Source organism: Eumetopias jubatus, unplaced genomic scaffold (assembly GCF_037043125.1).
Source record: "Eumetopias jubatus isolate StellerSeaLion01/CBP00866 unplaced genomic scaffold, mEumJub1_p1.0 scaffold_5, whole genome shotgun sequence".
NCBI lineage: Eukaryota > Metazoa > Chordata > Mammalia > Carnivora > Otariidae > Eumetopias > Eumetopias jubatus.
This window is the reverse complement of record NW_028274811.1, coordinates 105,695,391-105,717,897: the sequence shown is the minus strand read 5'-3', so window position 1 is coordinate 105,717,897 and position 22,507 is coordinate 105,695,391. Positions and strand designations below refer to the sequence as shown.

At 33.9% G+C, this 22,507-nt stretch overlaps 1 protein-coding gene and 1 non-coding gene across 7 annotated transcripts in view; one reads left to right on the top strand and one right to left on the bottom strand.

Moving 5' to 3' along the window:
- The window catches only part of CLINT1 (clathrin interactor 1), a 58,874-nt gene that overhangs the window by 15,045 nt on the left and 21,322 nt on the right, over positions 1-22,507 (bottom strand). For all 6 annotated transcript variants that reach the window (XM_028106569.2, XM_028106571.2, XM_028106572.2 and 3 more), the window contains exons 2-8: positions 13,388-13,492; positions 12,740-12,836; positions 11,222-11,330; positions 10,109-10,273; positions 7,110-7,287; positions 3,203-3,449; positions 945-1,014 (exon numbers count right to left, since the gene is read on the bottom strand). In XM_028106569.2, coding sequence (XP_027962370.1) covers positions 945-1,014; positions 3,203-3,449; positions 7,110-7,287; positions 10,109-10,273; positions 11,222-11,330; positions 12,740-12,836; positions 13,388-13,492 — 971 coding nt within the window. The remainder of the gene's footprint in view (positions 1-944; positions 1,015-3,202; positions 3,450-7,109; positions 7,288-10,108; positions 10,274-11,221; positions 11,331-12,739; positions 12,837-13,387; positions 13,493-22,507) is intronic.
- LOC114211999 (U6 spliceosomal RNA) lies at positions 6,588-6,694 on the top strand. The gene has a single exon (XR_003609875.1). It is a non-coding gene; the product is annotated as a U6 spliceosomal RNA (small nuclear RNA).

Here is a 22,507-nt window from a genome sequence, read left to right as displayed (position 1 = left end):
ATTTTTAAACCAATTCACTTTTGAAAAATCACTATACACGTTGAGGAACAATAGATTTACCTTGTACATTACTTATACACCAGTCTTACCATCTACGTTTTAATGTGAAATAAACTTTAAACAGGTTGGGAAAGATCATCTTTAAACAGAAGCTCTGTTTCTTAAGCTGTTTTGACTTGTAGCATAGGACTTTATTAGAACTCCATAATCATCAAATGCAACCTAAAATGCCAATTTTCTTGAAAACAATATATAGGAAATTACTCAAATCAAATCTGGCATATACTGAAAATCTAACTGAAGAAATAATTAATCCTATCTCTAAGAAAATCTTGGTAAAGAGACTACTGTTTTGCTATGGCCTCCTTAAAATATGTCAGGTAGGTTACGTGCTTTCATAGAATGCCCCTTTCCTCCAAAGCTCTTAGCATGTTTGTAACTAGGTAACTATATGGGACTCTTTGATTAAAGATTACTTCTTCCACCTGACCTTCCCATGAGGGCAAGACCTTTGTTTCACTAAGCATTATACCTCAAGCACACAGACCACTGTCTGGTTCAATAAGTACTTGTTAAATAATTAGTAAAAAGTTTAAATGAATTCTACTATAGCTGATGTTGAGAGCCAGAATTAAGATTTAAGGAAAGACAGTAAAATGGGCAGAGCAGTACATTTTTGCTTATAGAGAAAGCAAAGGACCCCATTCAGCACTAAGAGATTAAGAAGAGAGATATTACTGAATTATTGGTCAAATATTTAAGCACTCCTCTTTACTTTAGGCAATTAAACAATTTTTCCCAAATAATGCTCAAAGCTCACTAATTTCACATTAAAAATAAATGCAATGCAAAAAAATTTTTCATTCTATCCTTTATTTGGCATTTTGAAAAGTTACTCTGAAATCAAGGTTACTGAAAAGAAAAAAGTCAATGTGGAAGCTTACCTGTCGACTGGCTGGTGCCATCAAACAGATCAACAAGGTCACCAGATGACTTGCTGCTAGGCACTGAAGTCTGAAAACACACACAGACCTTTAAATAAGGTTAGAAAACAAATTTCTACTATTTTCTTAAACCTGCTCTAGTCATCTCTGATTCTCAACTTAGACACAAATACCCATAACATCTTAATAAGGGTACATTTAGTTTTCTGAAAGAAGAGAAGTGACCTTGAAGTCTTATGCAGAGATAGTTATTTTTAAGTAATTCTATCCCTAGCACTGTAAAATCCCTAACATCATCTACTGTTTTCCCTAACTCATTTCTTTTCCTACTGCATTTCACTCTGGAAAACATACCTTCCAGTTCCCACTCAAATCTTTTTTTTTAAAGATTTTATTTATTTATTTGACAGAGAGACAGACAGCGAGAGAGGGAACACAAGCAGGGGGAGTGGGAGAGGGAGAAGCAGGCTTCCCGCTGAGCAGGGAGCCCGATGCGGGGCTCGATCCCAGGATCCTGGGATCATGACCTGAGCCAAAGGCAGCAGCTTTACGACTGAGCCACCCAGGTGCCCCCCCCACTCAAATCTTAATGCTATATATCAGAATCATTTGAGAAGAACTAAAAAATACTTATGCCCCAGCCCATCACAACATTGAGTCACACCTGCCCAGGGTGGGATCTTGGCCTATATAGGCTGACAAAGTTCCCTGGAGAATTCCAAAGCATAAGGTCTGAGATCCATTGGATTAGAGACCAAGATCCTAACCAGCTCTAAAATTCTATGATTTTATGATTCCAGGATTCTTGGATTACTATTTGTATACCAAAGTCATTCTATGTTGTTTGATATAACTTCACATCTAATTGGTTCACATTTAGTTCCCAAACTAAAATGTGGGCTGGAGTTCATGATTTTTCTCTTCCCTATAGTCCTAAGTACCTTGATGCAAATGTCCTATATGTTCAATACATATATGATAATTACAACAAATTGCTAGGCAACAGGGAAACACTAAGTTCGTAGGCATGTTATTTTAGGCCTTGAAGATTAAAACACTATATGCTGATTCAAAAAGGCTTTGAGATTGAAAGAGATCCAAACAGTTGAGTAACTTTCCAAAAACTCTGGCCTTCTAGACATTATTTTTGTAGTTTAAAAAAAAAAAAATCACAAAGCTTACACTATCAATGTAAAATATTTATGGCAGAGTGACATGTATTTAGGCTATATTACAAATTACTATTTAAAATCTTTTAACATACAAAAGTTTTAACTTATTGTTAAAAAAAGTTATATAGTTTGGGTGATTTTCCTTGTGCAACGTGACATGAATTCTCCTTAAAACAGCCATATGTATTCAGGTTTTAATTATGACTATCTACCAGATCCTGCACAGCCATCAGTAAGCTAACTATATGTATAGCAGGGGAAATCTAAGACAACAAAGAACTAACAAAGCCATTTCCCCTCTTTAACTACAACTAAAGTTGAGTTTTAATTGAGGTTTTCATCAAAACTAAAAAGATGGGTGCAATTATACACGGAAGATATTTGGCAAAACTTGACAGAGAACCTGTTCTTGCCACTAAGTATGACTAGCTTTAGAGTTAACTACAATCTGCAGGATACATTAGAAAAATGTTTTCCCTAGCTTTTTGCTACTTCTGATGCAAAGACACAAGCTGGGTAAACACTAGTGGGGGAGACTGACAAAACACTAGCTTGTGGCCAGGTTATCTAGTAGGTGGATTTCATTTTGGTGGGTGAATAAAAAACAAATGAAGAAGGTAGTAGTGCTGCTACTGATCAGTAGTGAGGCAAATAAGCCTCCCTTCATAGGCAACATCTCTATATAAAAATAAGACTATTTCCCCTATATATCTAGCTGGTCCTCTTCTGTCATTTCTTACAACTTCTAAATAATCTTCTCTTTTCCTTAGTGAATCTCATTGTGTTTGGCAACCAGTGATGGTGTCTAGAAAGAAACAAATGCACTATATTCTGATTCGCCACTGTTCCCAAACGAACCCAAAGTGTCATTTCTACTTTCATAGAAAGTGCATACACAATCATGCAGCAATTGGACAGGTTTCTTCCCCAAAGAGATTTCTTATTATTAATGACTCTGAGTAATACAGGTCAGACGATCTATAATTAATATGATTGCCTAGGAATGCCCAAGCCTATTGCAGTAATTCTAGAAGTAATCTATAAGAATAACATTGTGTATAGTGTGTAAACTCATGCCTTTCCCACCTTAAGTGAAGACTGAGGTGTATGAGTTGAAGCATTCTGATCTGGACTTGCTTTGTCCCCTGTGTAATGTGCTGCTGCTCCAAGATCAATGGTTTTAGAAGGATTTGCTGTGCGCTTGTGTCTGGTTGTGGTGGTCTCTGTGGCCTGTGTGATATGGATATGCTTTGTCGTCACAGTCTCCTCTTCATCTTTGAATTCACCTTTGGGAGATCTGCCTCTTCTTGCTTTCTTTTCCTCATCACTGTCACTAAAAGATATTAAAAATGAAGCAAAATAATAAGACTAGGGATTATTTTAAAATGGAGCCCTCAGTGATTTGAGCTAAAGAATTTCAAATGCAGTAACTCCAAAATTCCATACTCCGACTATTTGACAGGGATCAAGAGAATGTTATCTAAGCTATCTGAATAATGATATGTATGTGTTCGGGAGGCGAAATGGGAACCTGCTCAATTCCCTAGGTAAGTCTAAAACACTGCTACAAAAACATATTTACATAAATGTGTACAAATAAAAAAAGTCTGAAGTAATTCAAGGTTTTATGTATTATAGATTTAAAGCTTAATTAAAAAATAAAATATCAGAATCAACTGATGAGGTCCTGTGAGCTCAAACATCTGCATTTGATGACCATTTTCTTGAAATGGACCGTGTGCAAACTACAGTCCCATTTAAATAACAATTCTGTCACTGACTCATATACTCATACAAATACATAGTAAAATATTACAATTTCAGTGGACACTGAAATTTCAACACTATCCTAACTAAATTCAAATGACTAAATGCTCACCTGTAAATGCAAAAAAATATGAAGTATTGCACTTTACAACAATAGTGCTCTATTTTACTACAGTATAAGGAGAACAAACTTATACCTTACTAATTGCTTTACAGGAAAAAGCATATTTAAAATATTTTGAAATAATTCCTTTTTTAGCATACTCAAAATTTTTTCCCTTTTTTAACAGGGCAAAAGAAAAACATACATAATAATAAAACTGTGTTTTTCATATGCCATGAATTTAAAACATCAGCACTAATTTGTCCTTCAGTAATAAAAGCATTGAGGTTTTTTTCTGGTGCAAGCAGGACAGAGAGAAATTACCTGAAATATGTTCCAGTGCTTGTATTACTTAATTTTAGAGTAGATGGTTTAATTTATAAATATTCTGAAATAAAACAATTAAAATTCTCCTTAAAACTATACTAATTTATCCCAGACAAATCTACAGCAATTTCTACTTAAATATCAATTTGGAACCTCTATAAATCAAGGATCAAGAAGAACGTCTCACGATGGACTCTGAAAAACAAACTGAGGGTTCTAGAGGGGAGGAGGGTAGGGGGATGGGTTAGCCTGGTGATGGGTATTAAAGAGGGCACATTCTGCATGGAGCACCGGGTGTTATGCACAAACACTGAATCATGGAACACTACATCAAAAACTAATGATGTAATACATGGTGATTAACATAACAATAAAAAATTAAAAAAAAAAAAAGAAGAACGTCTCACATAGAGCAAAAGGGTTAAATGTACTTTTATCTATAAGCATTTCAGGGAATCTACAAGTTCCAATTAAGTGTTCAGAAGTCCTTGTCTCTTACCAATTTCTCAGCAACAGATGACCTAAAGATTCCCACCAACAGCCCTATAAGTAAAACTAAAATTTCTTACCTTTCTGATGTCCAATTTGCTTTCAGTGCAAGATAATTTCTTTATACGTTGAGAATATAAAACTGACTAGCATACAATGAAATGGAAGCTTCAGATCTGATCAGTGTTCAAGAATTCCTGAATCTAATAATGAACTAATAATAAGCCTGACATTTTGGTAAGATGCCAGAGGTCACATGCAACTTTGTCTAAAAGTCTACTCTTTTTTCACAAATACTCAAAGATGTAAATTCCCTGGTGTGTTCTTCAGTTACTATGATGAATAATACACACTATATTTTTACTTTTAAACCCGAATACTCTAGGTAAAGATTTAGGAACTCTAGCAGAACCTGTTGTAGAGGTAACATTAAAAAAAAAACCAAAAAACAAAAAAAACAAGGGAGAAATGGGGGGGGGGAAAAAGACAAAGCAAAGAAAGAAAAACTGAGGGTCGTAGGGCAAAGGAACAACACAAGAATGTACACAGATCTCTAACCAGCCTACCTACCTGATCTCCAAATCTCTTCAGGAAATAGCAACAGATTATATGGCCACTATGTGTTTTAAACCAAACTAAAAATGTAAATACACAGGCCATGAGAACAATAATGAGAGAAAAAATAGAATACTCACAGAATATTTGAGAAGGCACAGTTTCCCAGTTTAGTGTTTATTATTATAACATACATACTCTTTAATATAAAAGAGCTAAAAATGTAGTTGTAAAATAGATATATTTAAAGTATGAAAAGTAAATTCTGGTTCTTCAAAGATCATATTCCAGAAAGTCTTGAAAAAGACAGGCATTTGAGAAATTTAATAAATACAGAAACATACCGAAGACACTAAACAGGTATTTTAAAATTGTTTCAAAATTATATTTTTATTTTTACTTTTTAGTGACCCCTAAATCTGAACTATTAAGATTTTTTAAGGAAAAAAAAAAAGAGAGAGATGGTACTTATTATTAAGAACTCACTTGAAGGAAAAGCTCCATCACTAACTACTATTACTTTAGGAAAGTTCCACACAGCCTGATTAGGCACCAGGTTTTACTTCTAAAAGTAAGGGTAAAATTCTTGATCTAGCCTATCTAAGAGAAATACTCTGAGGCACAAATGACAAAGAACTTGTAAAACTTGCCTTGCAAATGAAATGCTATATATATATATATATGTATATATATATATATAAACCCTTTTAACTTTTTATAGTTTATAGCTAATATTGGTAGGTAAGAACAAAAAGTGAATGCTGAGAAGTTCAAAGTATTGTTCTACATAAAACAAAACACAAAGCCCTACCATTAGAAAACACAGTTTATGAAAACATAGATCTACACTTGAAAACATTTTAGCGTTAAAATTCATTTGGATTATTTTTTCCTGTTAACACTGGCATGAAATCATAATAAAATGTCATAGAAAGAGTTAAATTTCAAACCCTTTAACTTTTGTTTAAACTTATTTAATTAAGTTTATTATTAATAAACTTCATTACCCCTCAGCAGTAACTTAGATGGCTGGGTGATCTGATGCCCAAATGCAAAATGAGCCATGAAAGTTCTTACTGGAAAAAAAAATTTTTTTCAATAAATAGCCTGAATAAAAACATATAGAAAATGTGATCAACTTTAGAAATAAATGGACACAGACAACATGGAAAGTGTATCAATACTAATTACAAATAATGTTTGACCTAGCATCTTAAAAACAGTTGCAGAGTGCTCACATCAGCAGCAAATGCACTAAAGTTGGAGCAATACAGAGAAGATTAGCATGGCCCCTGTGCAGGGATGACATGCAAATTCATGAATCATTCCATATTTTTATACAGGGCATTTTTAGGGCAGTGCAACTATCCTGTATGGTTCTATAATGGTGGATATTATGCATTTCTCAACTGCACGACACAGTGAACCCTAATGCGAACAACAAATTTTAGTGAAGAACAGTATATCAATATTGGCTTTCAATTGTTAATAAATGTACTACACTAATGCAAGATGTAACAGGAGAAATTGTGTGTGTGTGTGTGTGTGTGTGTGCGCACACGCCCATGCACAAATTGGGGAGTTAACAGGGTAACTCTGTTACTTTATGTACAATTTTTCTGTGAACCTAAAACTGCTCTATAAAAGAAAATCTATTAAGAAAAAAGAAAAGCTGAACTTCAGATAAACAAAAGCCCAGCTGCATAAATTTAGCACCCTTTCCAAGACACCCAGGAGACAAAGTGTTAATACCTGCATCTTTCTGGAGAGTCTTCCCTATCTTTCCTCCGGAACTTGCTGATGGTGTCATCAATTGTGCTTCCAATTTTATCACTCAGTTCACCTAATTTATCACTGAATGGAAAAGCACTCTTGTTTTTATCCCACTCTTCATCCCATTTTGATTTGGGTTCAGGATCGTATCTTTCACCTATATAAAGCATTAAAAAGAAAAGCAACTCTAAGGACATTAAATTCAAAAGGTGTCTACAGTCCTTATTTCTGAAGCTTTTCCTCATAATAAAATAGTTTTCAAAGGAAAACAGAAAGCTCCCACAGTGCTGAATCAACACAATTACAGCAAGGCACAGCATGTAGTGCCAGTCATTAAGTGGCAGGAATGCAGATTCAAAAGCTTTTGTTTATGAAAACTTACACTACCTTAAATGCACAGCACAGCATATAAGGAAGTTCTTAAAAGAGTAGAGGAAAACACAAAAAACAACACAGGCTATATAAGCCACAGAGAAATGGAAATCTTTTTGTTTTTACAAAAGTCACATAATGCATTATATTTCATTCCTATGTCTTAATGGTTCTTCAATTATTAGGAAAGTATTAGACAGCAATAGTCTCTAAAAACACCTACTGAAGGAGACAGCACTCTGAATGTTACATGTCCCGATATGCTGTAAATATGCTGAAAATAACTGTCATTCTTTAAGTGTCAAACTAGAAAAATAACTCAATGGATTTCACGGCATGGGAAAGCATCTTTGAATTATTATAAAAAGAGAAGAATATTCTAATCACCTGACACACCAAACTACACAGACTAGAATCATGAAATATGCTCAAGCAGTTCAGAATAGTGATGATCTATTTAAACACCAAGTCTAAACATATGCTGGGATGGCAAAACCTAGGGAGACTGTGTGTGAATTTGGGAGAATGAAAAGAATAGATCATGGCAGTAAACAAAAACCCCAAAATGTCAAAATTTGTTTTAGACCTTGACCCTGGCAGCCTAAAGGAGAGAGGCATTCTAAGCACTAAATAGAACCTCTCCATTTCCACATCCAAACTCAATCAAAAAGACAAGAGTAGAAGGTACAGAGAGAAATCAGATGAGGTTAAAAAGAAGAAAACAATGAAAACTAAGGCAGGGTGGAGAGAAAAGGGAAAGTGCAATGAGAAATAACAAAATAATCAAAAGGTGGCTGAGCCTTTGTGTTGAACTTTTGTGAACAAGTTCTGGTGGCTAGCAAGCCCTTTGGAGATCGAATAAAACCATTTTGCAGAACTGCCTAAAACTGCAAAGCCAAAATTTTTATAAGAGGATTTTAAAGTATGTCCACTAGACCTGAAAGTGACCATCACCTTAAAGAGACAAAATTTTAACCAGATGGTTTTATAAAAATGAGTGGTTTTCCAATAATGTGAATGTACATTTCAATGAAAATGTGATAAACTAGACTTTGAAAAGACAAATTTATAGGAAAAATGAAAGCAGATGAAAACAAAACTGATTAGTGTGATGGATATCCTACTAAATGAGTGTCAAAGATACCGGATTACTGGCAAGACACCATCTAAGGTCAAAATGAAAAGACATAAAACAGCTAAAGTTGATTAGTTAAGGCTTTGAACAATATATATAACATCACAAATAATTTTAAAAGAATGTGATGCAAATACGTAAGATTTCAACTCTCCCTCTAATGCAGATGTAATTAGTTCACAGTGACTGAGTCTGAGAACTTATTCAATTTTATAAATTTATCTAATTACATATTGTGCTGGTAAAAAGAGGGTTACAAGCAAGTAGAATGAGGAAATGAGTTGCAAATAGCAATTTCTCCTCAAAAACACATTAAATTGCTCTACTTTGAAAAAGCTAAAGAATAAAATAACTACTTAGGCAAATAATCCAAAAACTTGTTACTCCCCTAAACAAATAAAAAGTCCAAAACATATTTACATGATTTAAGAGAAATATTTTTGCCCAATTCAAGAATTGACTTTTTGTGATGCTCAGTCATAAAAGAAAGGAATTTTCCTGTTAAAAACATCCTTTAATAATTAAGTACAGTATTTTTTCTTTGAGAGCAAAGAAGCAAAGGAGCAAAGATATTATTTTGTAGATAATCACAAGGTAAGAAATAGAAAATTTTTACACGGTTCCAGTGCAGGAATTCTGAGATCCCAGTGTAATCTAAATATAAAAAAACTCAGATATGGATGGGGGGAGCTGGGAAGTCCCAATCTGTGGCTAAGTATACACAGCACTAAGCCTGTCTATGTATACACAAAATGACCAGGGGATGGTCAGAACTTACAGAAGACAGAATGAGTCCAAAGGGACATGCTGTTAACAGCGAGTTCTTATTTTCTGTGCCGGTTTCAAGTACCTAGTGATCTATTTTGGGGAAACTATATTAGTACATTAAAAATAAACATGAGCGATCAATGTTCTAGCTGCTCTTAAATGTGTTAAGGAACAATAAAGTGATAGGCCTAGGTGAAAAACTGATGGTACGCTCACCTTTTTCTATGTCAAATTAAAGTATTGCTTAATTAAGGGAAGAGACTGAGGCAGAACTAACTTATAGGAAGCTTAACTATTTTTGGCCCAAAATAGAGCTAATTTGTTTCAAATGGGGAAGATGAAGCTCTTCAAACTTTGTATTTTTAATGCTCTAAATGGTAAGGTAGAGAAATCCTTTTTTCTTTTTAAAAATGGTAATTCCAAGAGGGAAGGGTATATATCTGTTTTATTCTCTGTGTCAATTTAAAATTTAGTCATTTAATTAACGACCAATGGTTAAAATCATATTCTTGAACCCACAAAAGTAAAAAATAGAAGATTCCTAATATCCATATAATAGGAGCCAAAACAAGTATTTCATATCCTTTAGTATTCTATTTCGGGGAGGGGGGAGGTATTTTGATCTTTTGTATTTCAGTGATTCTTAAAATACACCCAGGAAGCTAAATGAATGCTTAGGTGCCAGTTTGTCTTTGATACTCACTATATCTGAATCCTCCAACACTGTCTGAGGAAACCCCAACATATTTGTCTTTGTTCTTCTTTGCTTTCTTTCGCTCCTCACGAAGCCTGTCGTCATCCTGGGCAAATTCAACCAATTCTTTCACCTTCTGGCGAATGTTTATACCTTGATCCTTGCCATGCTCATCTGTGAGTATGGTAAGGGAGAAACAAAACCTTAAATAATCAATTAATAAGTATCAAACCCTTTAACACAAAAAACAGACATGAAAATTTCAACATTAAAAAACCAACTTCAATAATTAAAATTAACAAAAAGAGGCAAATAGTGCTATTGAATTTTGTCATTTTCTCATCAGCAATTCTAAGTCTTGGGATGCAATTCTGGCTTGTAAGATGAATTAACAAGGACTACAGATATTGGTGCTATGCAAGATCAATGAAGGATCTACTAAAAAAGCATTACTAATGATGACCATAGGAAAAAGACTTATATCCATAAATGTTTTCTTTTTATACATTATTTTAACAACAACAACAACAGAAGATCCACTTTAACATTTTAATGACTAAAATATACTCAAATGCTTTGGTTTCCCCAATACAAGTTTGGAAATACTAATTACCAGAATTTAGTGTAGCTGAAAAACTGAATTTTTAAAGTGCTTTCAATTGGGGTACACTACAAAATGAAATGTGGTTTATTCTGTATCCTCGTTCACATTCAAAACACACTCTAGCCTTGCTGCCTTTGCACAGTAAATATTATTTGGTGGGAGGAAAAAAAAACCCAGCTTCAAACAGATGTGTGTGTTTTGGAGCTCTAACCTTTTCTTCCCATATGATTAAAGCTATTTCTTTATGGACACCACAGGGGACCAGTCTCCAGTGCATATTTTAATATAAACCCGAACACTCATGTTGTGTTGGTTCTGTTGTTATTAGCCAGTCTTTTCTGCAAGTTCTTGTCTTCACTAATTAATACTCTAGGGCCCCACGTCTTGGATTCTGCACTCGTCACACAACCAGCAATAGTCACATTCTAATTAGAGCAGAGAAGCTTCTAAGCTGGTTCAGGTGACTGACAACTCCAACTACTGTTTTAATTTGCTTATAAGGTTTTTCTATTGCTCACCTACAAAGTGGTAATTTTCCAGGGATCGCAAATCATAAATGTGTTCTCTGGCACTTGTAACAACACGCTCTGATCCATTCCTTATGAGGTAAGCTAGAAGCAGCAATGACTGTAAAAATACAAAGCACCAATGATTTAACAAAATAAATTCTGGTAGAGCTTTGGTAAATGGTTTAAAAAATAATTCCAACATTAGCAAATAATCTTTGTGGGGGTAAGTGAGAGGCAGGGAGAGTTTCTTTCCTGACACTGGACTTTAAATACATAGTCTAAAACTTGTATTATCAATTTGAAATTCCTCTTCTAACCACAGTAAGTAATTATAAGCTGTCCACTGGACAACGTGTCAAAAAATTAAAAACAATAGCTCTCTGATGTTAAGAAATACCTGAATGTATGATTCAAATGAACACTAAGCTTTTAGAAAGTGGCTCAATTTTTACTTTTCATCTGGGCAATACAGAACTGTGAATTGTTCGAAATATCAGTTTAAAAAGAACAATTATTTGGTAATTATATGATCCCATAGCATTTTCCCCAGATCAAATTAAATTTGGAAGTTAATGATGTGACTTTTGTTTCAAAAACTGGCTGCCAACAAATAAAGAGAAAAAAATTTTATGGGGTTTCTTTTGGGGTGAAAATATTCTCATATTAGGTAGTAGTAACTGCTGTGCAACTTTGTGGATACACTAAAAACCAATGAATTATGCATTGTGACCTTAACTTTGCTTGGAACAAACCTCACATAAAGAAGTTATCAACTATTTCATCACAAATACACAAGCTGAGGGAATGACCGTGAATATTTTCAGAAACAAGTAGCATCAAAAACATGGAACTAAATAAAGCACTGCTCTTCAATCCTGAAAGCCAAAATACTGCTTTCGAAGTTTCAAATATAAATATTATATGCCATTTTGAAAGCACAGAGAGTAGCAAGAAAATATGGTGGGTTTGGGAAACAGATGACGATCTTTAGAATTCCACATTATATGATGAAATCAGAACTAAATGAAAGGAATCCGATAAAAAGTACCTATTCGGAAATATAAAATGTTAGAATTTTAATATTTTTTAGGATTTCTAATTATATTTTTAAACTAACATATTTCTGCTGCAGAATACTGTGTTAATATTATTATAAATTAGACAGATTTTTATGTAGAGATGAGAAACCATATTAGACTGTGGTTTTCATCTTAATTGCTCATCCACTAAATATACATCCATCTGTAGATTCATTACTTTTAATAGGCAAATATATTTCCAGTAGGAAAAATTTTAATAAAATGAAAATATTTATAAGTATTATTAATTTTAAACATTTTACTTTCAGAACAGTTGTTTATGGTGACTAGAAAACAACACACGTAGCAAATCTACTTCTTTTACCTGTTTAAGGATATTCTATTCTAGGATTTAATGTCCTTCAAAATCACTTATATATGTATACCTTAAAATTTCAAGCATTTGTTTTCAACATGTCAAATAATAAAAACAATCTGATGTCCATACCTTGTAAACTCTTCTCCAATTTTTTTTGTTGTCTTTTAACATTCGTGACCAAAGCATGTTCATAAGTTCTGGAAATTGTTCATACATAAATGTAGCCCTGAAAAAGAATTTTCCTCAAGACTTTGCAATATATTAATTTTGACAGTAGATGGCAGGCTTGTTCTAAGTTATTGTGTTTTTCCAAAGCTTAAAAAATTTAATAAGCAATTTAATTGGAAAAATTTAGATATGCTTCCATAAAAATATTTTTCTCATAGTTTGTAAAATATGTAGCACACGTGTAAAACCCCACTAATATCATCATTTACAAACCCTTTACTTACCAGGATAGTGGTCAAGGTGCTCATCAAAAAAAAAAAAAAAAAAAAAATTCCTAACTTTATTTCAAGTTATTTTATACACATTTGTCAAAATTTTATGAAAAGCTACAGTAAGTCTCTAAACTTCATTGAAAAATTTTGTTTTACTTTTTTGAGCTCATTTTTAAGGGCAAATGGACTCTGCATAAAACTTCCTCCATTACTATCTGAATGATTATGCAAAATTTGTATCTGGCAGCTAAACTGTTTAAAACTGAAAGCAAATTTCATATTTCTATGTAAACATAGTTGGATTCTTTCTGCACTGCTGAGTCAAATTATCACTTACTTGGCAATCTCTCCCATGAGTTGCCCAGAAGGTCCCCAAGGATCATCATTCGTTGCTTCTCGAACCTTAGACTCGATCTCTGAATAATTCATAACCACATTGGTTCTGCAGAGAAAAAAATGCACACACATATACACAAAGATTAGCATCAAAACTGAGAAACACATGAAAACTTAATAATGACACTACTGGGTGTCCTAATGAGATACCTCTACGTGGTGGGAAAGAAAACATCTTTTGTGCATAAGCTACTTCGAGGACACTATATAACACATTTAAGTTATATTTAAGAAAATTTGACTATTCCATTAGCCTTCCAGAATACAGATGAGAGATTACATTAGAGCTGGCATAAGTCCAGCAAAAAATGGCTTTGGGTCAAATTAAAAAGGAAATTGAACATGCTAGAGTCTATTATAAAACTAAGCTGTCAGTTTTCTGACCAGATCTGGTTTATATGCACTCGTTTCCTTACAGAATTTCTGTAAATTGGTTAGCAAAATTATTTAAGAGCAGAACATTATTTATATTGCATTAAAAAAAAAAGCAATGACAAACCAAAGATAACACTAAAAATATTTAGAATTGCTATGAACATTTAACTGTAATCCCTTGGTCTTTTTTCACTTGTATGTTTTCTATGTCACTAGTCACCATAAGCCTCACTTTTGATGGCTACATAATAATCCATCAGGAAACTGTATGACAACGTATTTAACTTTCACTTAAGACTTCAGCAGTGTCAAGAACATGGGTTCTAGGCGTCAGAAAGATCTGACTCCAGTTACTTTGTGACTTTTGGCAAAATTATTATAATTGTCTTAATTTCAGTTTCCTCAAGTGCAAAATGGGAGTAAGTAAGAAGAACACTACCTCAAAGGGTAGCATCTCAAATGGTATCTATCAGCACACTGTCTGACACACAGAAATTGCTCAGTACAGGTTAGCTGCTATTATTATTATCACAGATAATAATCACCTAGTAAGAGGATTTAAAAATATTAAGTAATATTTTATAAGAAAGAATTAACTTTGAAAAGAGTACCTTAAAATTAAGATACAAGATGGCAAAAAGTTTGGTCATTAAAACAGAATTTCCATACTCAAATGGATTTAAGAATTCAGACATTCTGAGGAATAAAATACGGTGAAACTGTGACTTGTAGTAGTATCCATTTGACATCTAAAGCTCCAATTATTATTGAGCACTTGTTCTAATAAGATACCTATGGATACAGTCATTCAAATCTTCCACTTAAAATTAAGCCTTAGAAACAGTCGAAATTTGTTAATTATTACTTCCATATACTCTACTCTTGCTGTATGGTTTTTCAGTTATCAAAAGGTTCTGTTTTTTCAAGTAAGGAAAATTTGACTATAAGTGGTATTCAAACCTGTTTCCCAAATATAAAGAAATATAAATTTTAAATTCATTGTGAACATTTCTCTTAAAGAAAGAGACTAATAAATGTTTTGGGTCAAATTTGAAAGGAGCCATTACACATATAAATATGACTTGCCAAATCACAGAATAAATCTAGCTTCTAGATTTACATTCAGAAGACTATTCTACTAAGGAAGAAAAGTGAAACCCTATTACTTTCTTTAAATTTTGGAGAAAGCTGCCTCCTAATTTATCAACTAGTTTGAGAACATAAATAGAAATTGTTTCCCTGCGACATAATTTCCACTGCCTTCTTTAAAAATTAAGGCTATTAATGAATGAATTTTCATAAAAACCCAGTAATGATTCTATTGACAATAATTTTATGTATAAATACAAAGGAGTAACATTTTTTTCTAATTTCTTCAACAATGGAAACAAAATAAAATCAAGGCAGCCAATGACAGATTTGCAATTTAAGATGCCCCAAAATGATGGATTTCAAAATGCTCTTGTTTATCCTAGTGGCTGAAGAATGCGTGGCTTAGGCAGTTTTAAGTGTCAACATGCAGCTGTGGGAATGAACAATAGCAATTAGGATTATAATTCACCCAAGCATTTCATTACCAAGAATGCACTTAAAATCTGTTTGCATTGTTTAATCTGCTAGAGAACAAGATGAAAGGAGTTAATCTCTAGTCCACGCACATGAAATATTTTTACTAGAGCCTTCATAAATGCTGTAGCTTTCAGAACACTACTTTCCTTGTTCAAGCTACAAAAGCCCATGGGTCAAATGAGAAAGGTCCTGTTTCTCTAACCCTTCACAAGATTCTTAGCTGAAGGCCTGTGTGTTTGAGTGCTGTGTGTTTACAGGGAGAAGTGGCAGAGAGCCAATGATTTAAGAATCGCCTTATTTCCTTGGTTGAAAAACAATGGGAACTATGTAAAATGACAACTTAGCATTAGAACACCTACAATGTAGCTACAAAGTATATCCACAAAAAGATAAGGCAATGGTAATACAAAAAGTAACAAAGTCACACAACTTCCATGAAGAAAACCAGGCTCTATTTTAAAGCCATTTTCTAGTGAAACTGCTGCTTTCAGAAACTGCAAAGAACTCTAAGATGAGATCTGATGGCCACAGAGAATTCCAAAACAAAGTATTTTTAAGCTGCACCTAATTCAGAAACAAATGTAAACTAAAACAAAACAAAACATGACACTGTATAGTTTGGCCTTATTCCAGCTCACTTAAAAATAACTATTTCTAAAAAGGTAAAAATGGCATTTTGATCCTTCCTTTCCCATGTCTTCCACTGCCCTTAATCCACACCCTACCCATAATTCCAGTGACCTTTTTAAAAAAGGAAAATAACCCCTTCCCTCCCCCCAAAAAAGAAAAAAAGAAATTATGTCCAGATGTGAAAGGAAAAATAGCTAGTTTAATTCCTAAAACTTCTGAGTGACAAAAATGTTTTTAAAAATGGATACTTCAGACACTAGAGGGGGCTCTCCCAACAGTTTTTTAACACACACACAAAACTCAGACAAAGGTCTAGGATGTGTTCTGCAAACAAAATCATAGGAAATTACCAGGAAATAACCAAAGAGTGAAGAATATAAGAAACTGCTCATGTTCTGAAGATTTTACCTTAAAGCAATATCGAACCACTGCTTTTTACTAGGATAAAATCCACAATTAAAATCATTAGTTTGTATTGGTAAGACTTCACTGCGTCTATAGTGCTTTTCCATTTGCTCCTCACAACACCCCAATAGGTCGGACAGGGCTAAGGGAGTCCCCAGTGAGAGTACTTAACCCTGAACAACCCAGCACCACTCATTCACTGGATCTTTAATGCTAAATGATGAAAGTTACTGCCCTCAAATTCTGCACCCATGCTTCTATGGCTGTGTCCACATAGCCAATGTTCAATTATTCAAGGGTTGATTATTCACTTTGTAAATTATTAGTGTTCATTTTGGCTCTCCTCTTTATTCCTCATTTTCTGTTTATTTCACCACTCACTACCGATAAAATACCAAGGTTATTTTATTTAGTAAGTTTGGGTCATTTTAGAGACAAGACTGGTTGAAAGTAAAAGCTAAAATGGGGCTTTTACTTATAGATGGTCAATGCTTCTTCTAATCTGCATTAACAATTGACAAGAAAAAATTTTAATGATCCTTATTGATAATTTTTTCCTGTCAAAAAGTTCAAGAATATGCTTTTCTTTTTTTTAAATATTTTATTTATTTATTTGACAGAGAGAGACAGCGAGAGAGGGAACACAAGCAGGAGGAGTGGGAGAGGGAGAAGCAGGCTTCCCGCTGAGCAGAGAGCCCCATGCGGGGCTCGATCCCAGGACCCCGGGATCATGACCTGAGCTGAAGGCAGACATGTTAACGACTGAGCCACCTAAGTGCCCCGAACACGCTTTGTTAAAACAAAAGTATATACGAAGAGAAAAAGTAAAGCTTAGGTATAATTCAGTTCTACCTGTTAACAAAGGGATAAGGAAACTGAAACAGACTGATGTAGTAAGAAGTATTTTTCCCAGCTTGCCTTAATTTTACCTTCCTTTTAAAAAAAAAAAATGTTTTTAATGTTCTCTTCTTTTTGTTTTAAACTTATTATAAAGACTTCATTCACTCTGAGATCAGGAAAATATTTAGCAGTATTTTCTTTTAGATATTTAAATCTGTGTTTTATTGGTTGCACGCATATTTACATCCACACTTACAGACACAGAGAGTCCAAGTAACAGGAAAACGGGCAACAAGAGACGGAGACACAGCTTTCAAAGTAATGGTTTTAAATAATAGTATTTTTTCTTTATATTTTCCTGTATTTTCTGAATTTCCTCCCATGAATTTTATACTGTAACCAAGGGAAAAGTATTAAATGCCATTAAAAATAGAAAGTACTGTATCATCAGTACATGTAACATCATTAGCAACATTTTAACTCTTTTTAGGCAAATAAGCATCATGGTAGACCATGTTAAGAACTCTTTGTACTTCCGAAGTGCTGTTTTATCAGGCTAGTAAGTGCAGCCAACTAGTAACTAAAGTATATGTATATACACTACAATATGTATACCAAGGGCTATTATGTGTAAAACTACAGGGAACAATTTAAGTACCTAATATTAAAATTAACATGTTTTTAAGAAACTCTTTTAGGAAAGAATGATTCCTGAACATTAAAACTTACACTTAAAAGTCACCTCTTTTTCTCAATGCCACAAAGATTTCAGAAGATACTTTTATGATATAGGTAAAACTATTATATGGTCCCTGTAAAGTTTCAATCTTTCAATAACTTAAAAATAATAAAACATCCATAAAATGAACACACAAAAAAACAGTTTTTTCAGGTAACAAGTTCCTTTTTTTAATGCTTGTTCCCCACCCCACCCCCCTTTTTTTTGAAAGCTTCTGGCCAAAACATCAGGACAATAGTTTTAAGAATACTTGCTCTACCATGAGAGACTATGGGACTCTGAGAAACAAACTGAGGGTTCTAGAGGGGAGGGGGTGGGGGTTGGGTTAGCCTGGTGATGGGTATTAAAGAGGACATGTTCTGTGTGGAGCACTGGGTGTTATACGCAACACTACAGCAAAAACTAATGATGTAATGTATGGTGATTAACATAACATAATAAAAAAATACTTGCTCTAAAATTTTGATAACAGACCATGTGATATTCATTTTTCATCAGGGGATGGCCTTTACCACATTACCCTTATTTGCAAGCTGAACATTTTATAGGTTCAATACTCATATTTTAAAATCAAGTAACATGTTATTACAGTCCTGTGAACAGAATCAAATTTGTGATCAAGAACCAAGAAGTCTAGTACTCCTAAATTTAACAAATCCATAACTTTCATTGTTAGCAAAAATCTGAAGTTGCATAGAAATGGTGTAGGGAGGTGGAAAAACTGACTGATCTACTTGGCAGGATATCTGCTACCCGTAAAAAAAGTCTTTCTTGATCTGAAAATAAAACACAAAGCAATGAAAAATGTCTTAACACAAGCAATGGTTCAGTAGAATTCATGTTGCTTTAGCAAATATTATATCTGATTATATAGTATTTTAGATATAAAACAGCTAAAGTGCTAATACAAGGAATAAACTACACAGTGCTCCCTTCACACCAGAAGAAAACTAATAAAATAAATATTGGGAAGTACAGAAGAAAAAATATAACAAACCTAATGCTGGCCAGTTTCTCTCTAGTGCTGCCACGCTGTCATTACCAGCAGCAGCCCCTTCTACCAAATAGAAAAAAATGAGTGAACAGAGAGGAAAAATGTATTTAATAGCAACTCCCTGGTAGAGAAGTTAAATAAACTCACTCAGTATCACATAATTAGTAAACAGTGGATGTTCAAACTCTGCTAGGTTTTCTAATTCCAAAGCCCATGTTCTATTATGCCTCAATGTCCTAACAATTAGAGAATTAGTAACATCATATGACCTAAAAGAAAAAGCTTGCTAGTTAATATATTAAGATGACAACTGGGCATCTGGGTGACTCAGTTGGTTTAGAGTCCAACTCCTGATTTCAGCTCAGGTCATGATCTCAGGGTGGTGGAATGGAGCCCTACATCAGGCTCCGAGCTGAAGAACTAAATGCTGAATTAATCTTTAAAAGAAATGTATTCGGGCGCCTGGGTGGCTCAGTTGGTTAAGCGACTGCCTTCGGCTCAGGTCATGATCCTGGAGTCCCGGGATCGAGTCCCACATCGGGCTCCCTGCTCAGCAGAGAGTCTGCCTCTCCTTCTCACCCTCCTCCCTCTCATGCTCTCTGTCTCTCATTCTCTCTCAAATAAATAAATAAAATCTTTAAAAAAAATAAAATAAAAAAAATAAAAGAAATGTATTCTCAGTCATGGAAGTTACATTTTCTTTGGTTTTACTAAGTCTTAAATACAAAGTAACCAACTGGAAAGGAGGAAACCAATGCGCCCCCACCCAAACACAAATACTCTTAAAAGCAAGGTAAAAAAAAAAAAAGTTTGAATAGGGAAAAACTGAAATTGAAGACATCAAAAATCCAGGCTCTCTTATCCATCCTTCTGCAGTAACAAGATTTCAGGAGAGTAACCTGGTTACTTAAAAAGCATATGCCCTATTTCAATCCACATACATCATAAATATGTGGGATGCTCATGTGCATATTACTTATGACTTCATCTATTTACATAGAGGACTATGCTGGATTATGCACCTTCTGTTTTCCTCTTTACTTTTCAAGAGGGAACATTAAAATACTAAATGCTGAAACATAAAACTCTGCTTTTTAAAATAACCATGAAGAATTTGCCACTGAAATACTACACCTCATCCTTTAGCTAGCATAGTAAAAAAATTAACACCAAATAAATATTAAAGAACAGTTTACTGACAGGTTTTAATGAGTAGAGGAGTCCCATAGTTCTTTTTAAAGCTTCAACTTTTTAAAGTTCTTTTTAAGGTAATTCTGGATACTCAAAGATCAAGTTAGATACTATAACTGGACACCTAAAACATTTTAAAAACATAGTACAGACAGAAAAAACTGCTTAAATCCAAACTCAAGCTGCCTGCCTAAGACATGAAAACCACAGAAAATGTATTAATGTTCAAAAACACCATTTCAGGTGTTCCAGGTGATATGACAATAGAAAAGTACCTCTAGCTGATGGAATTCTAACTGAAATTCTAATTGTTTTAAGTTGTAAGAAAATTAAGGGCTATACATACTCTTTTCTAAGCCAAATGCTATTCTTCCATCATTCTACTACCAAATTCTTTGATCCATTCTGATTGATGTTGGCCTTCAATTTCTGTAATAGTTCAGTTCAGTACTATCATGGAGATGGGGAACTGGGAGTATAAAATTTAGTGTTTTAAACTGATGTTTTCCTGTTACTGAACATTGTTGATTGATACAGCTCAATATTCTTATAATCTTAACTCAAATTTTTAGACTGTGTTTGTACTACTTACAGATAAAGTAGAAAGATAAATCGTATAAAAATGTATTTTCATTTTTTGGGGGGGGGACAATGGGGAGCAAATTAAACACTAAACATACTCCGCAGGTAGAAAAGACTAAGAACATGAAACATGAAACTTTGTGAACGATTAACTGAAGACCTTTGTTTACCATCAAAATTACGTGTTTGTACAGACTCCTGACAGTCTTCCAGATTTGATCAAGAGTTTGAAGTACTCTGTACATTCTGTATACTTCCCCAACACAAGGTACCAACAGATTCATCAAGAGTTCTTCTTTAGGCAGGAAACTTATGCATGGCAGAATACTTTTTATATTTTTTTATTGTTTCCATATAGATTTGTCATCAATCCAAGGTACTATCAAACCCAATGTGTTCCTCTCTAAATACACTTTGTAATGCTACTATTTTCTGTCTGTTAATCATTTTCTTAGGCTGTGCCACATTCACTACCAGTACTGGCTTTCTTGAGTGGTTTTTCACAAAGAAGTTAAGTTACAACAGCCCCAGAGCCGTAGCATAACAAAACCGAGCTGCCCTGTGGATGCCAGTTACTGGCTTAGCTAAGTGACTTGTTCCCACAGATGTAAATCAGATTTGGATCATAATAAAATTATACATCATTTCCTGTTAACAAGTCTAAATCTATTTTAAAAAGTCAAAACTCAACAGAGAAATCAAGAATCTGCTACATTTTAAGGTGCCTGGGTGGCTTGGTCAATTGGGCATCTGACTCTTGGTTTTGGCTCAGGTCACAGTCTTGGGATCCTGGGATTGAGCCCCCCGTCAGCTCTGTGCTCAGTTCAAGTCTGCTGTGGATTCTGTCTTCTTCCCCCAACCCCCAACCGCCGCTCTCATGCACCCTCTCTCTAAAATAAATCTAAAAAAAAAGAATCTACTACATTTTAGAAAGGAGAGCAGTTACACAGTAGGAAATGTAATGCAAAAAATATTAAAGAACTTTTATCAGTAACTGACATTAACTGACTTATGACATATTTGCTCTTCTAATCCGTAAATATACCCATTACAGATCATTAGTACTCCGAACGAGATCTTTATCTAAAGATTACAAGCTTAAAAACTAGCATTCCAAATCCATACAATTTCAAACTGTACATTAAGTAAATACTTGGTCCCTTGCTCATGGAAGTTTACCTAACATTCCAGGAGACTTTCCAGTATTGATTCAATATCAGTTTACATAAGCCAAAACTAACCACTTAATCTAAAGTTTCTGAGATTTTAACAATTGATATGTTCATCACTTAAGTGTAAAGCTGTCCTGAAATGTGACTAGCAGAACTAATGTCTTATGAACTTTTCCCCAAAAAACACCACAGAAAATCATTATTTTATGGTTTACATAGAATTCAAGGTCAGGAAAGTTACATAAAATGAGTAAGTCTTAAAGAGTTCAATACTCCAAATTTAGTTTCACATGGCAAACTATGTACCAGATTAGAATGTATACATAAATTGATCACTTGAAGATAAAAACTTACGGAAGCAGTGACTAAAATACCTTTTTATGTTAAAAAGTCATTAATTGTTTATAGTCCAACATAAAGTCTTTTGGGAAACTCTAGAAGCCACACATAATTATTCCAACACCTCAAAGAATTTAGGAACTGATCCAAAACAAAAAAATACTTAAACCAGGATGATAGTTGGATTTCTGCCCCTCAATGTCTGTCATTTAATTCTCTTTTCCA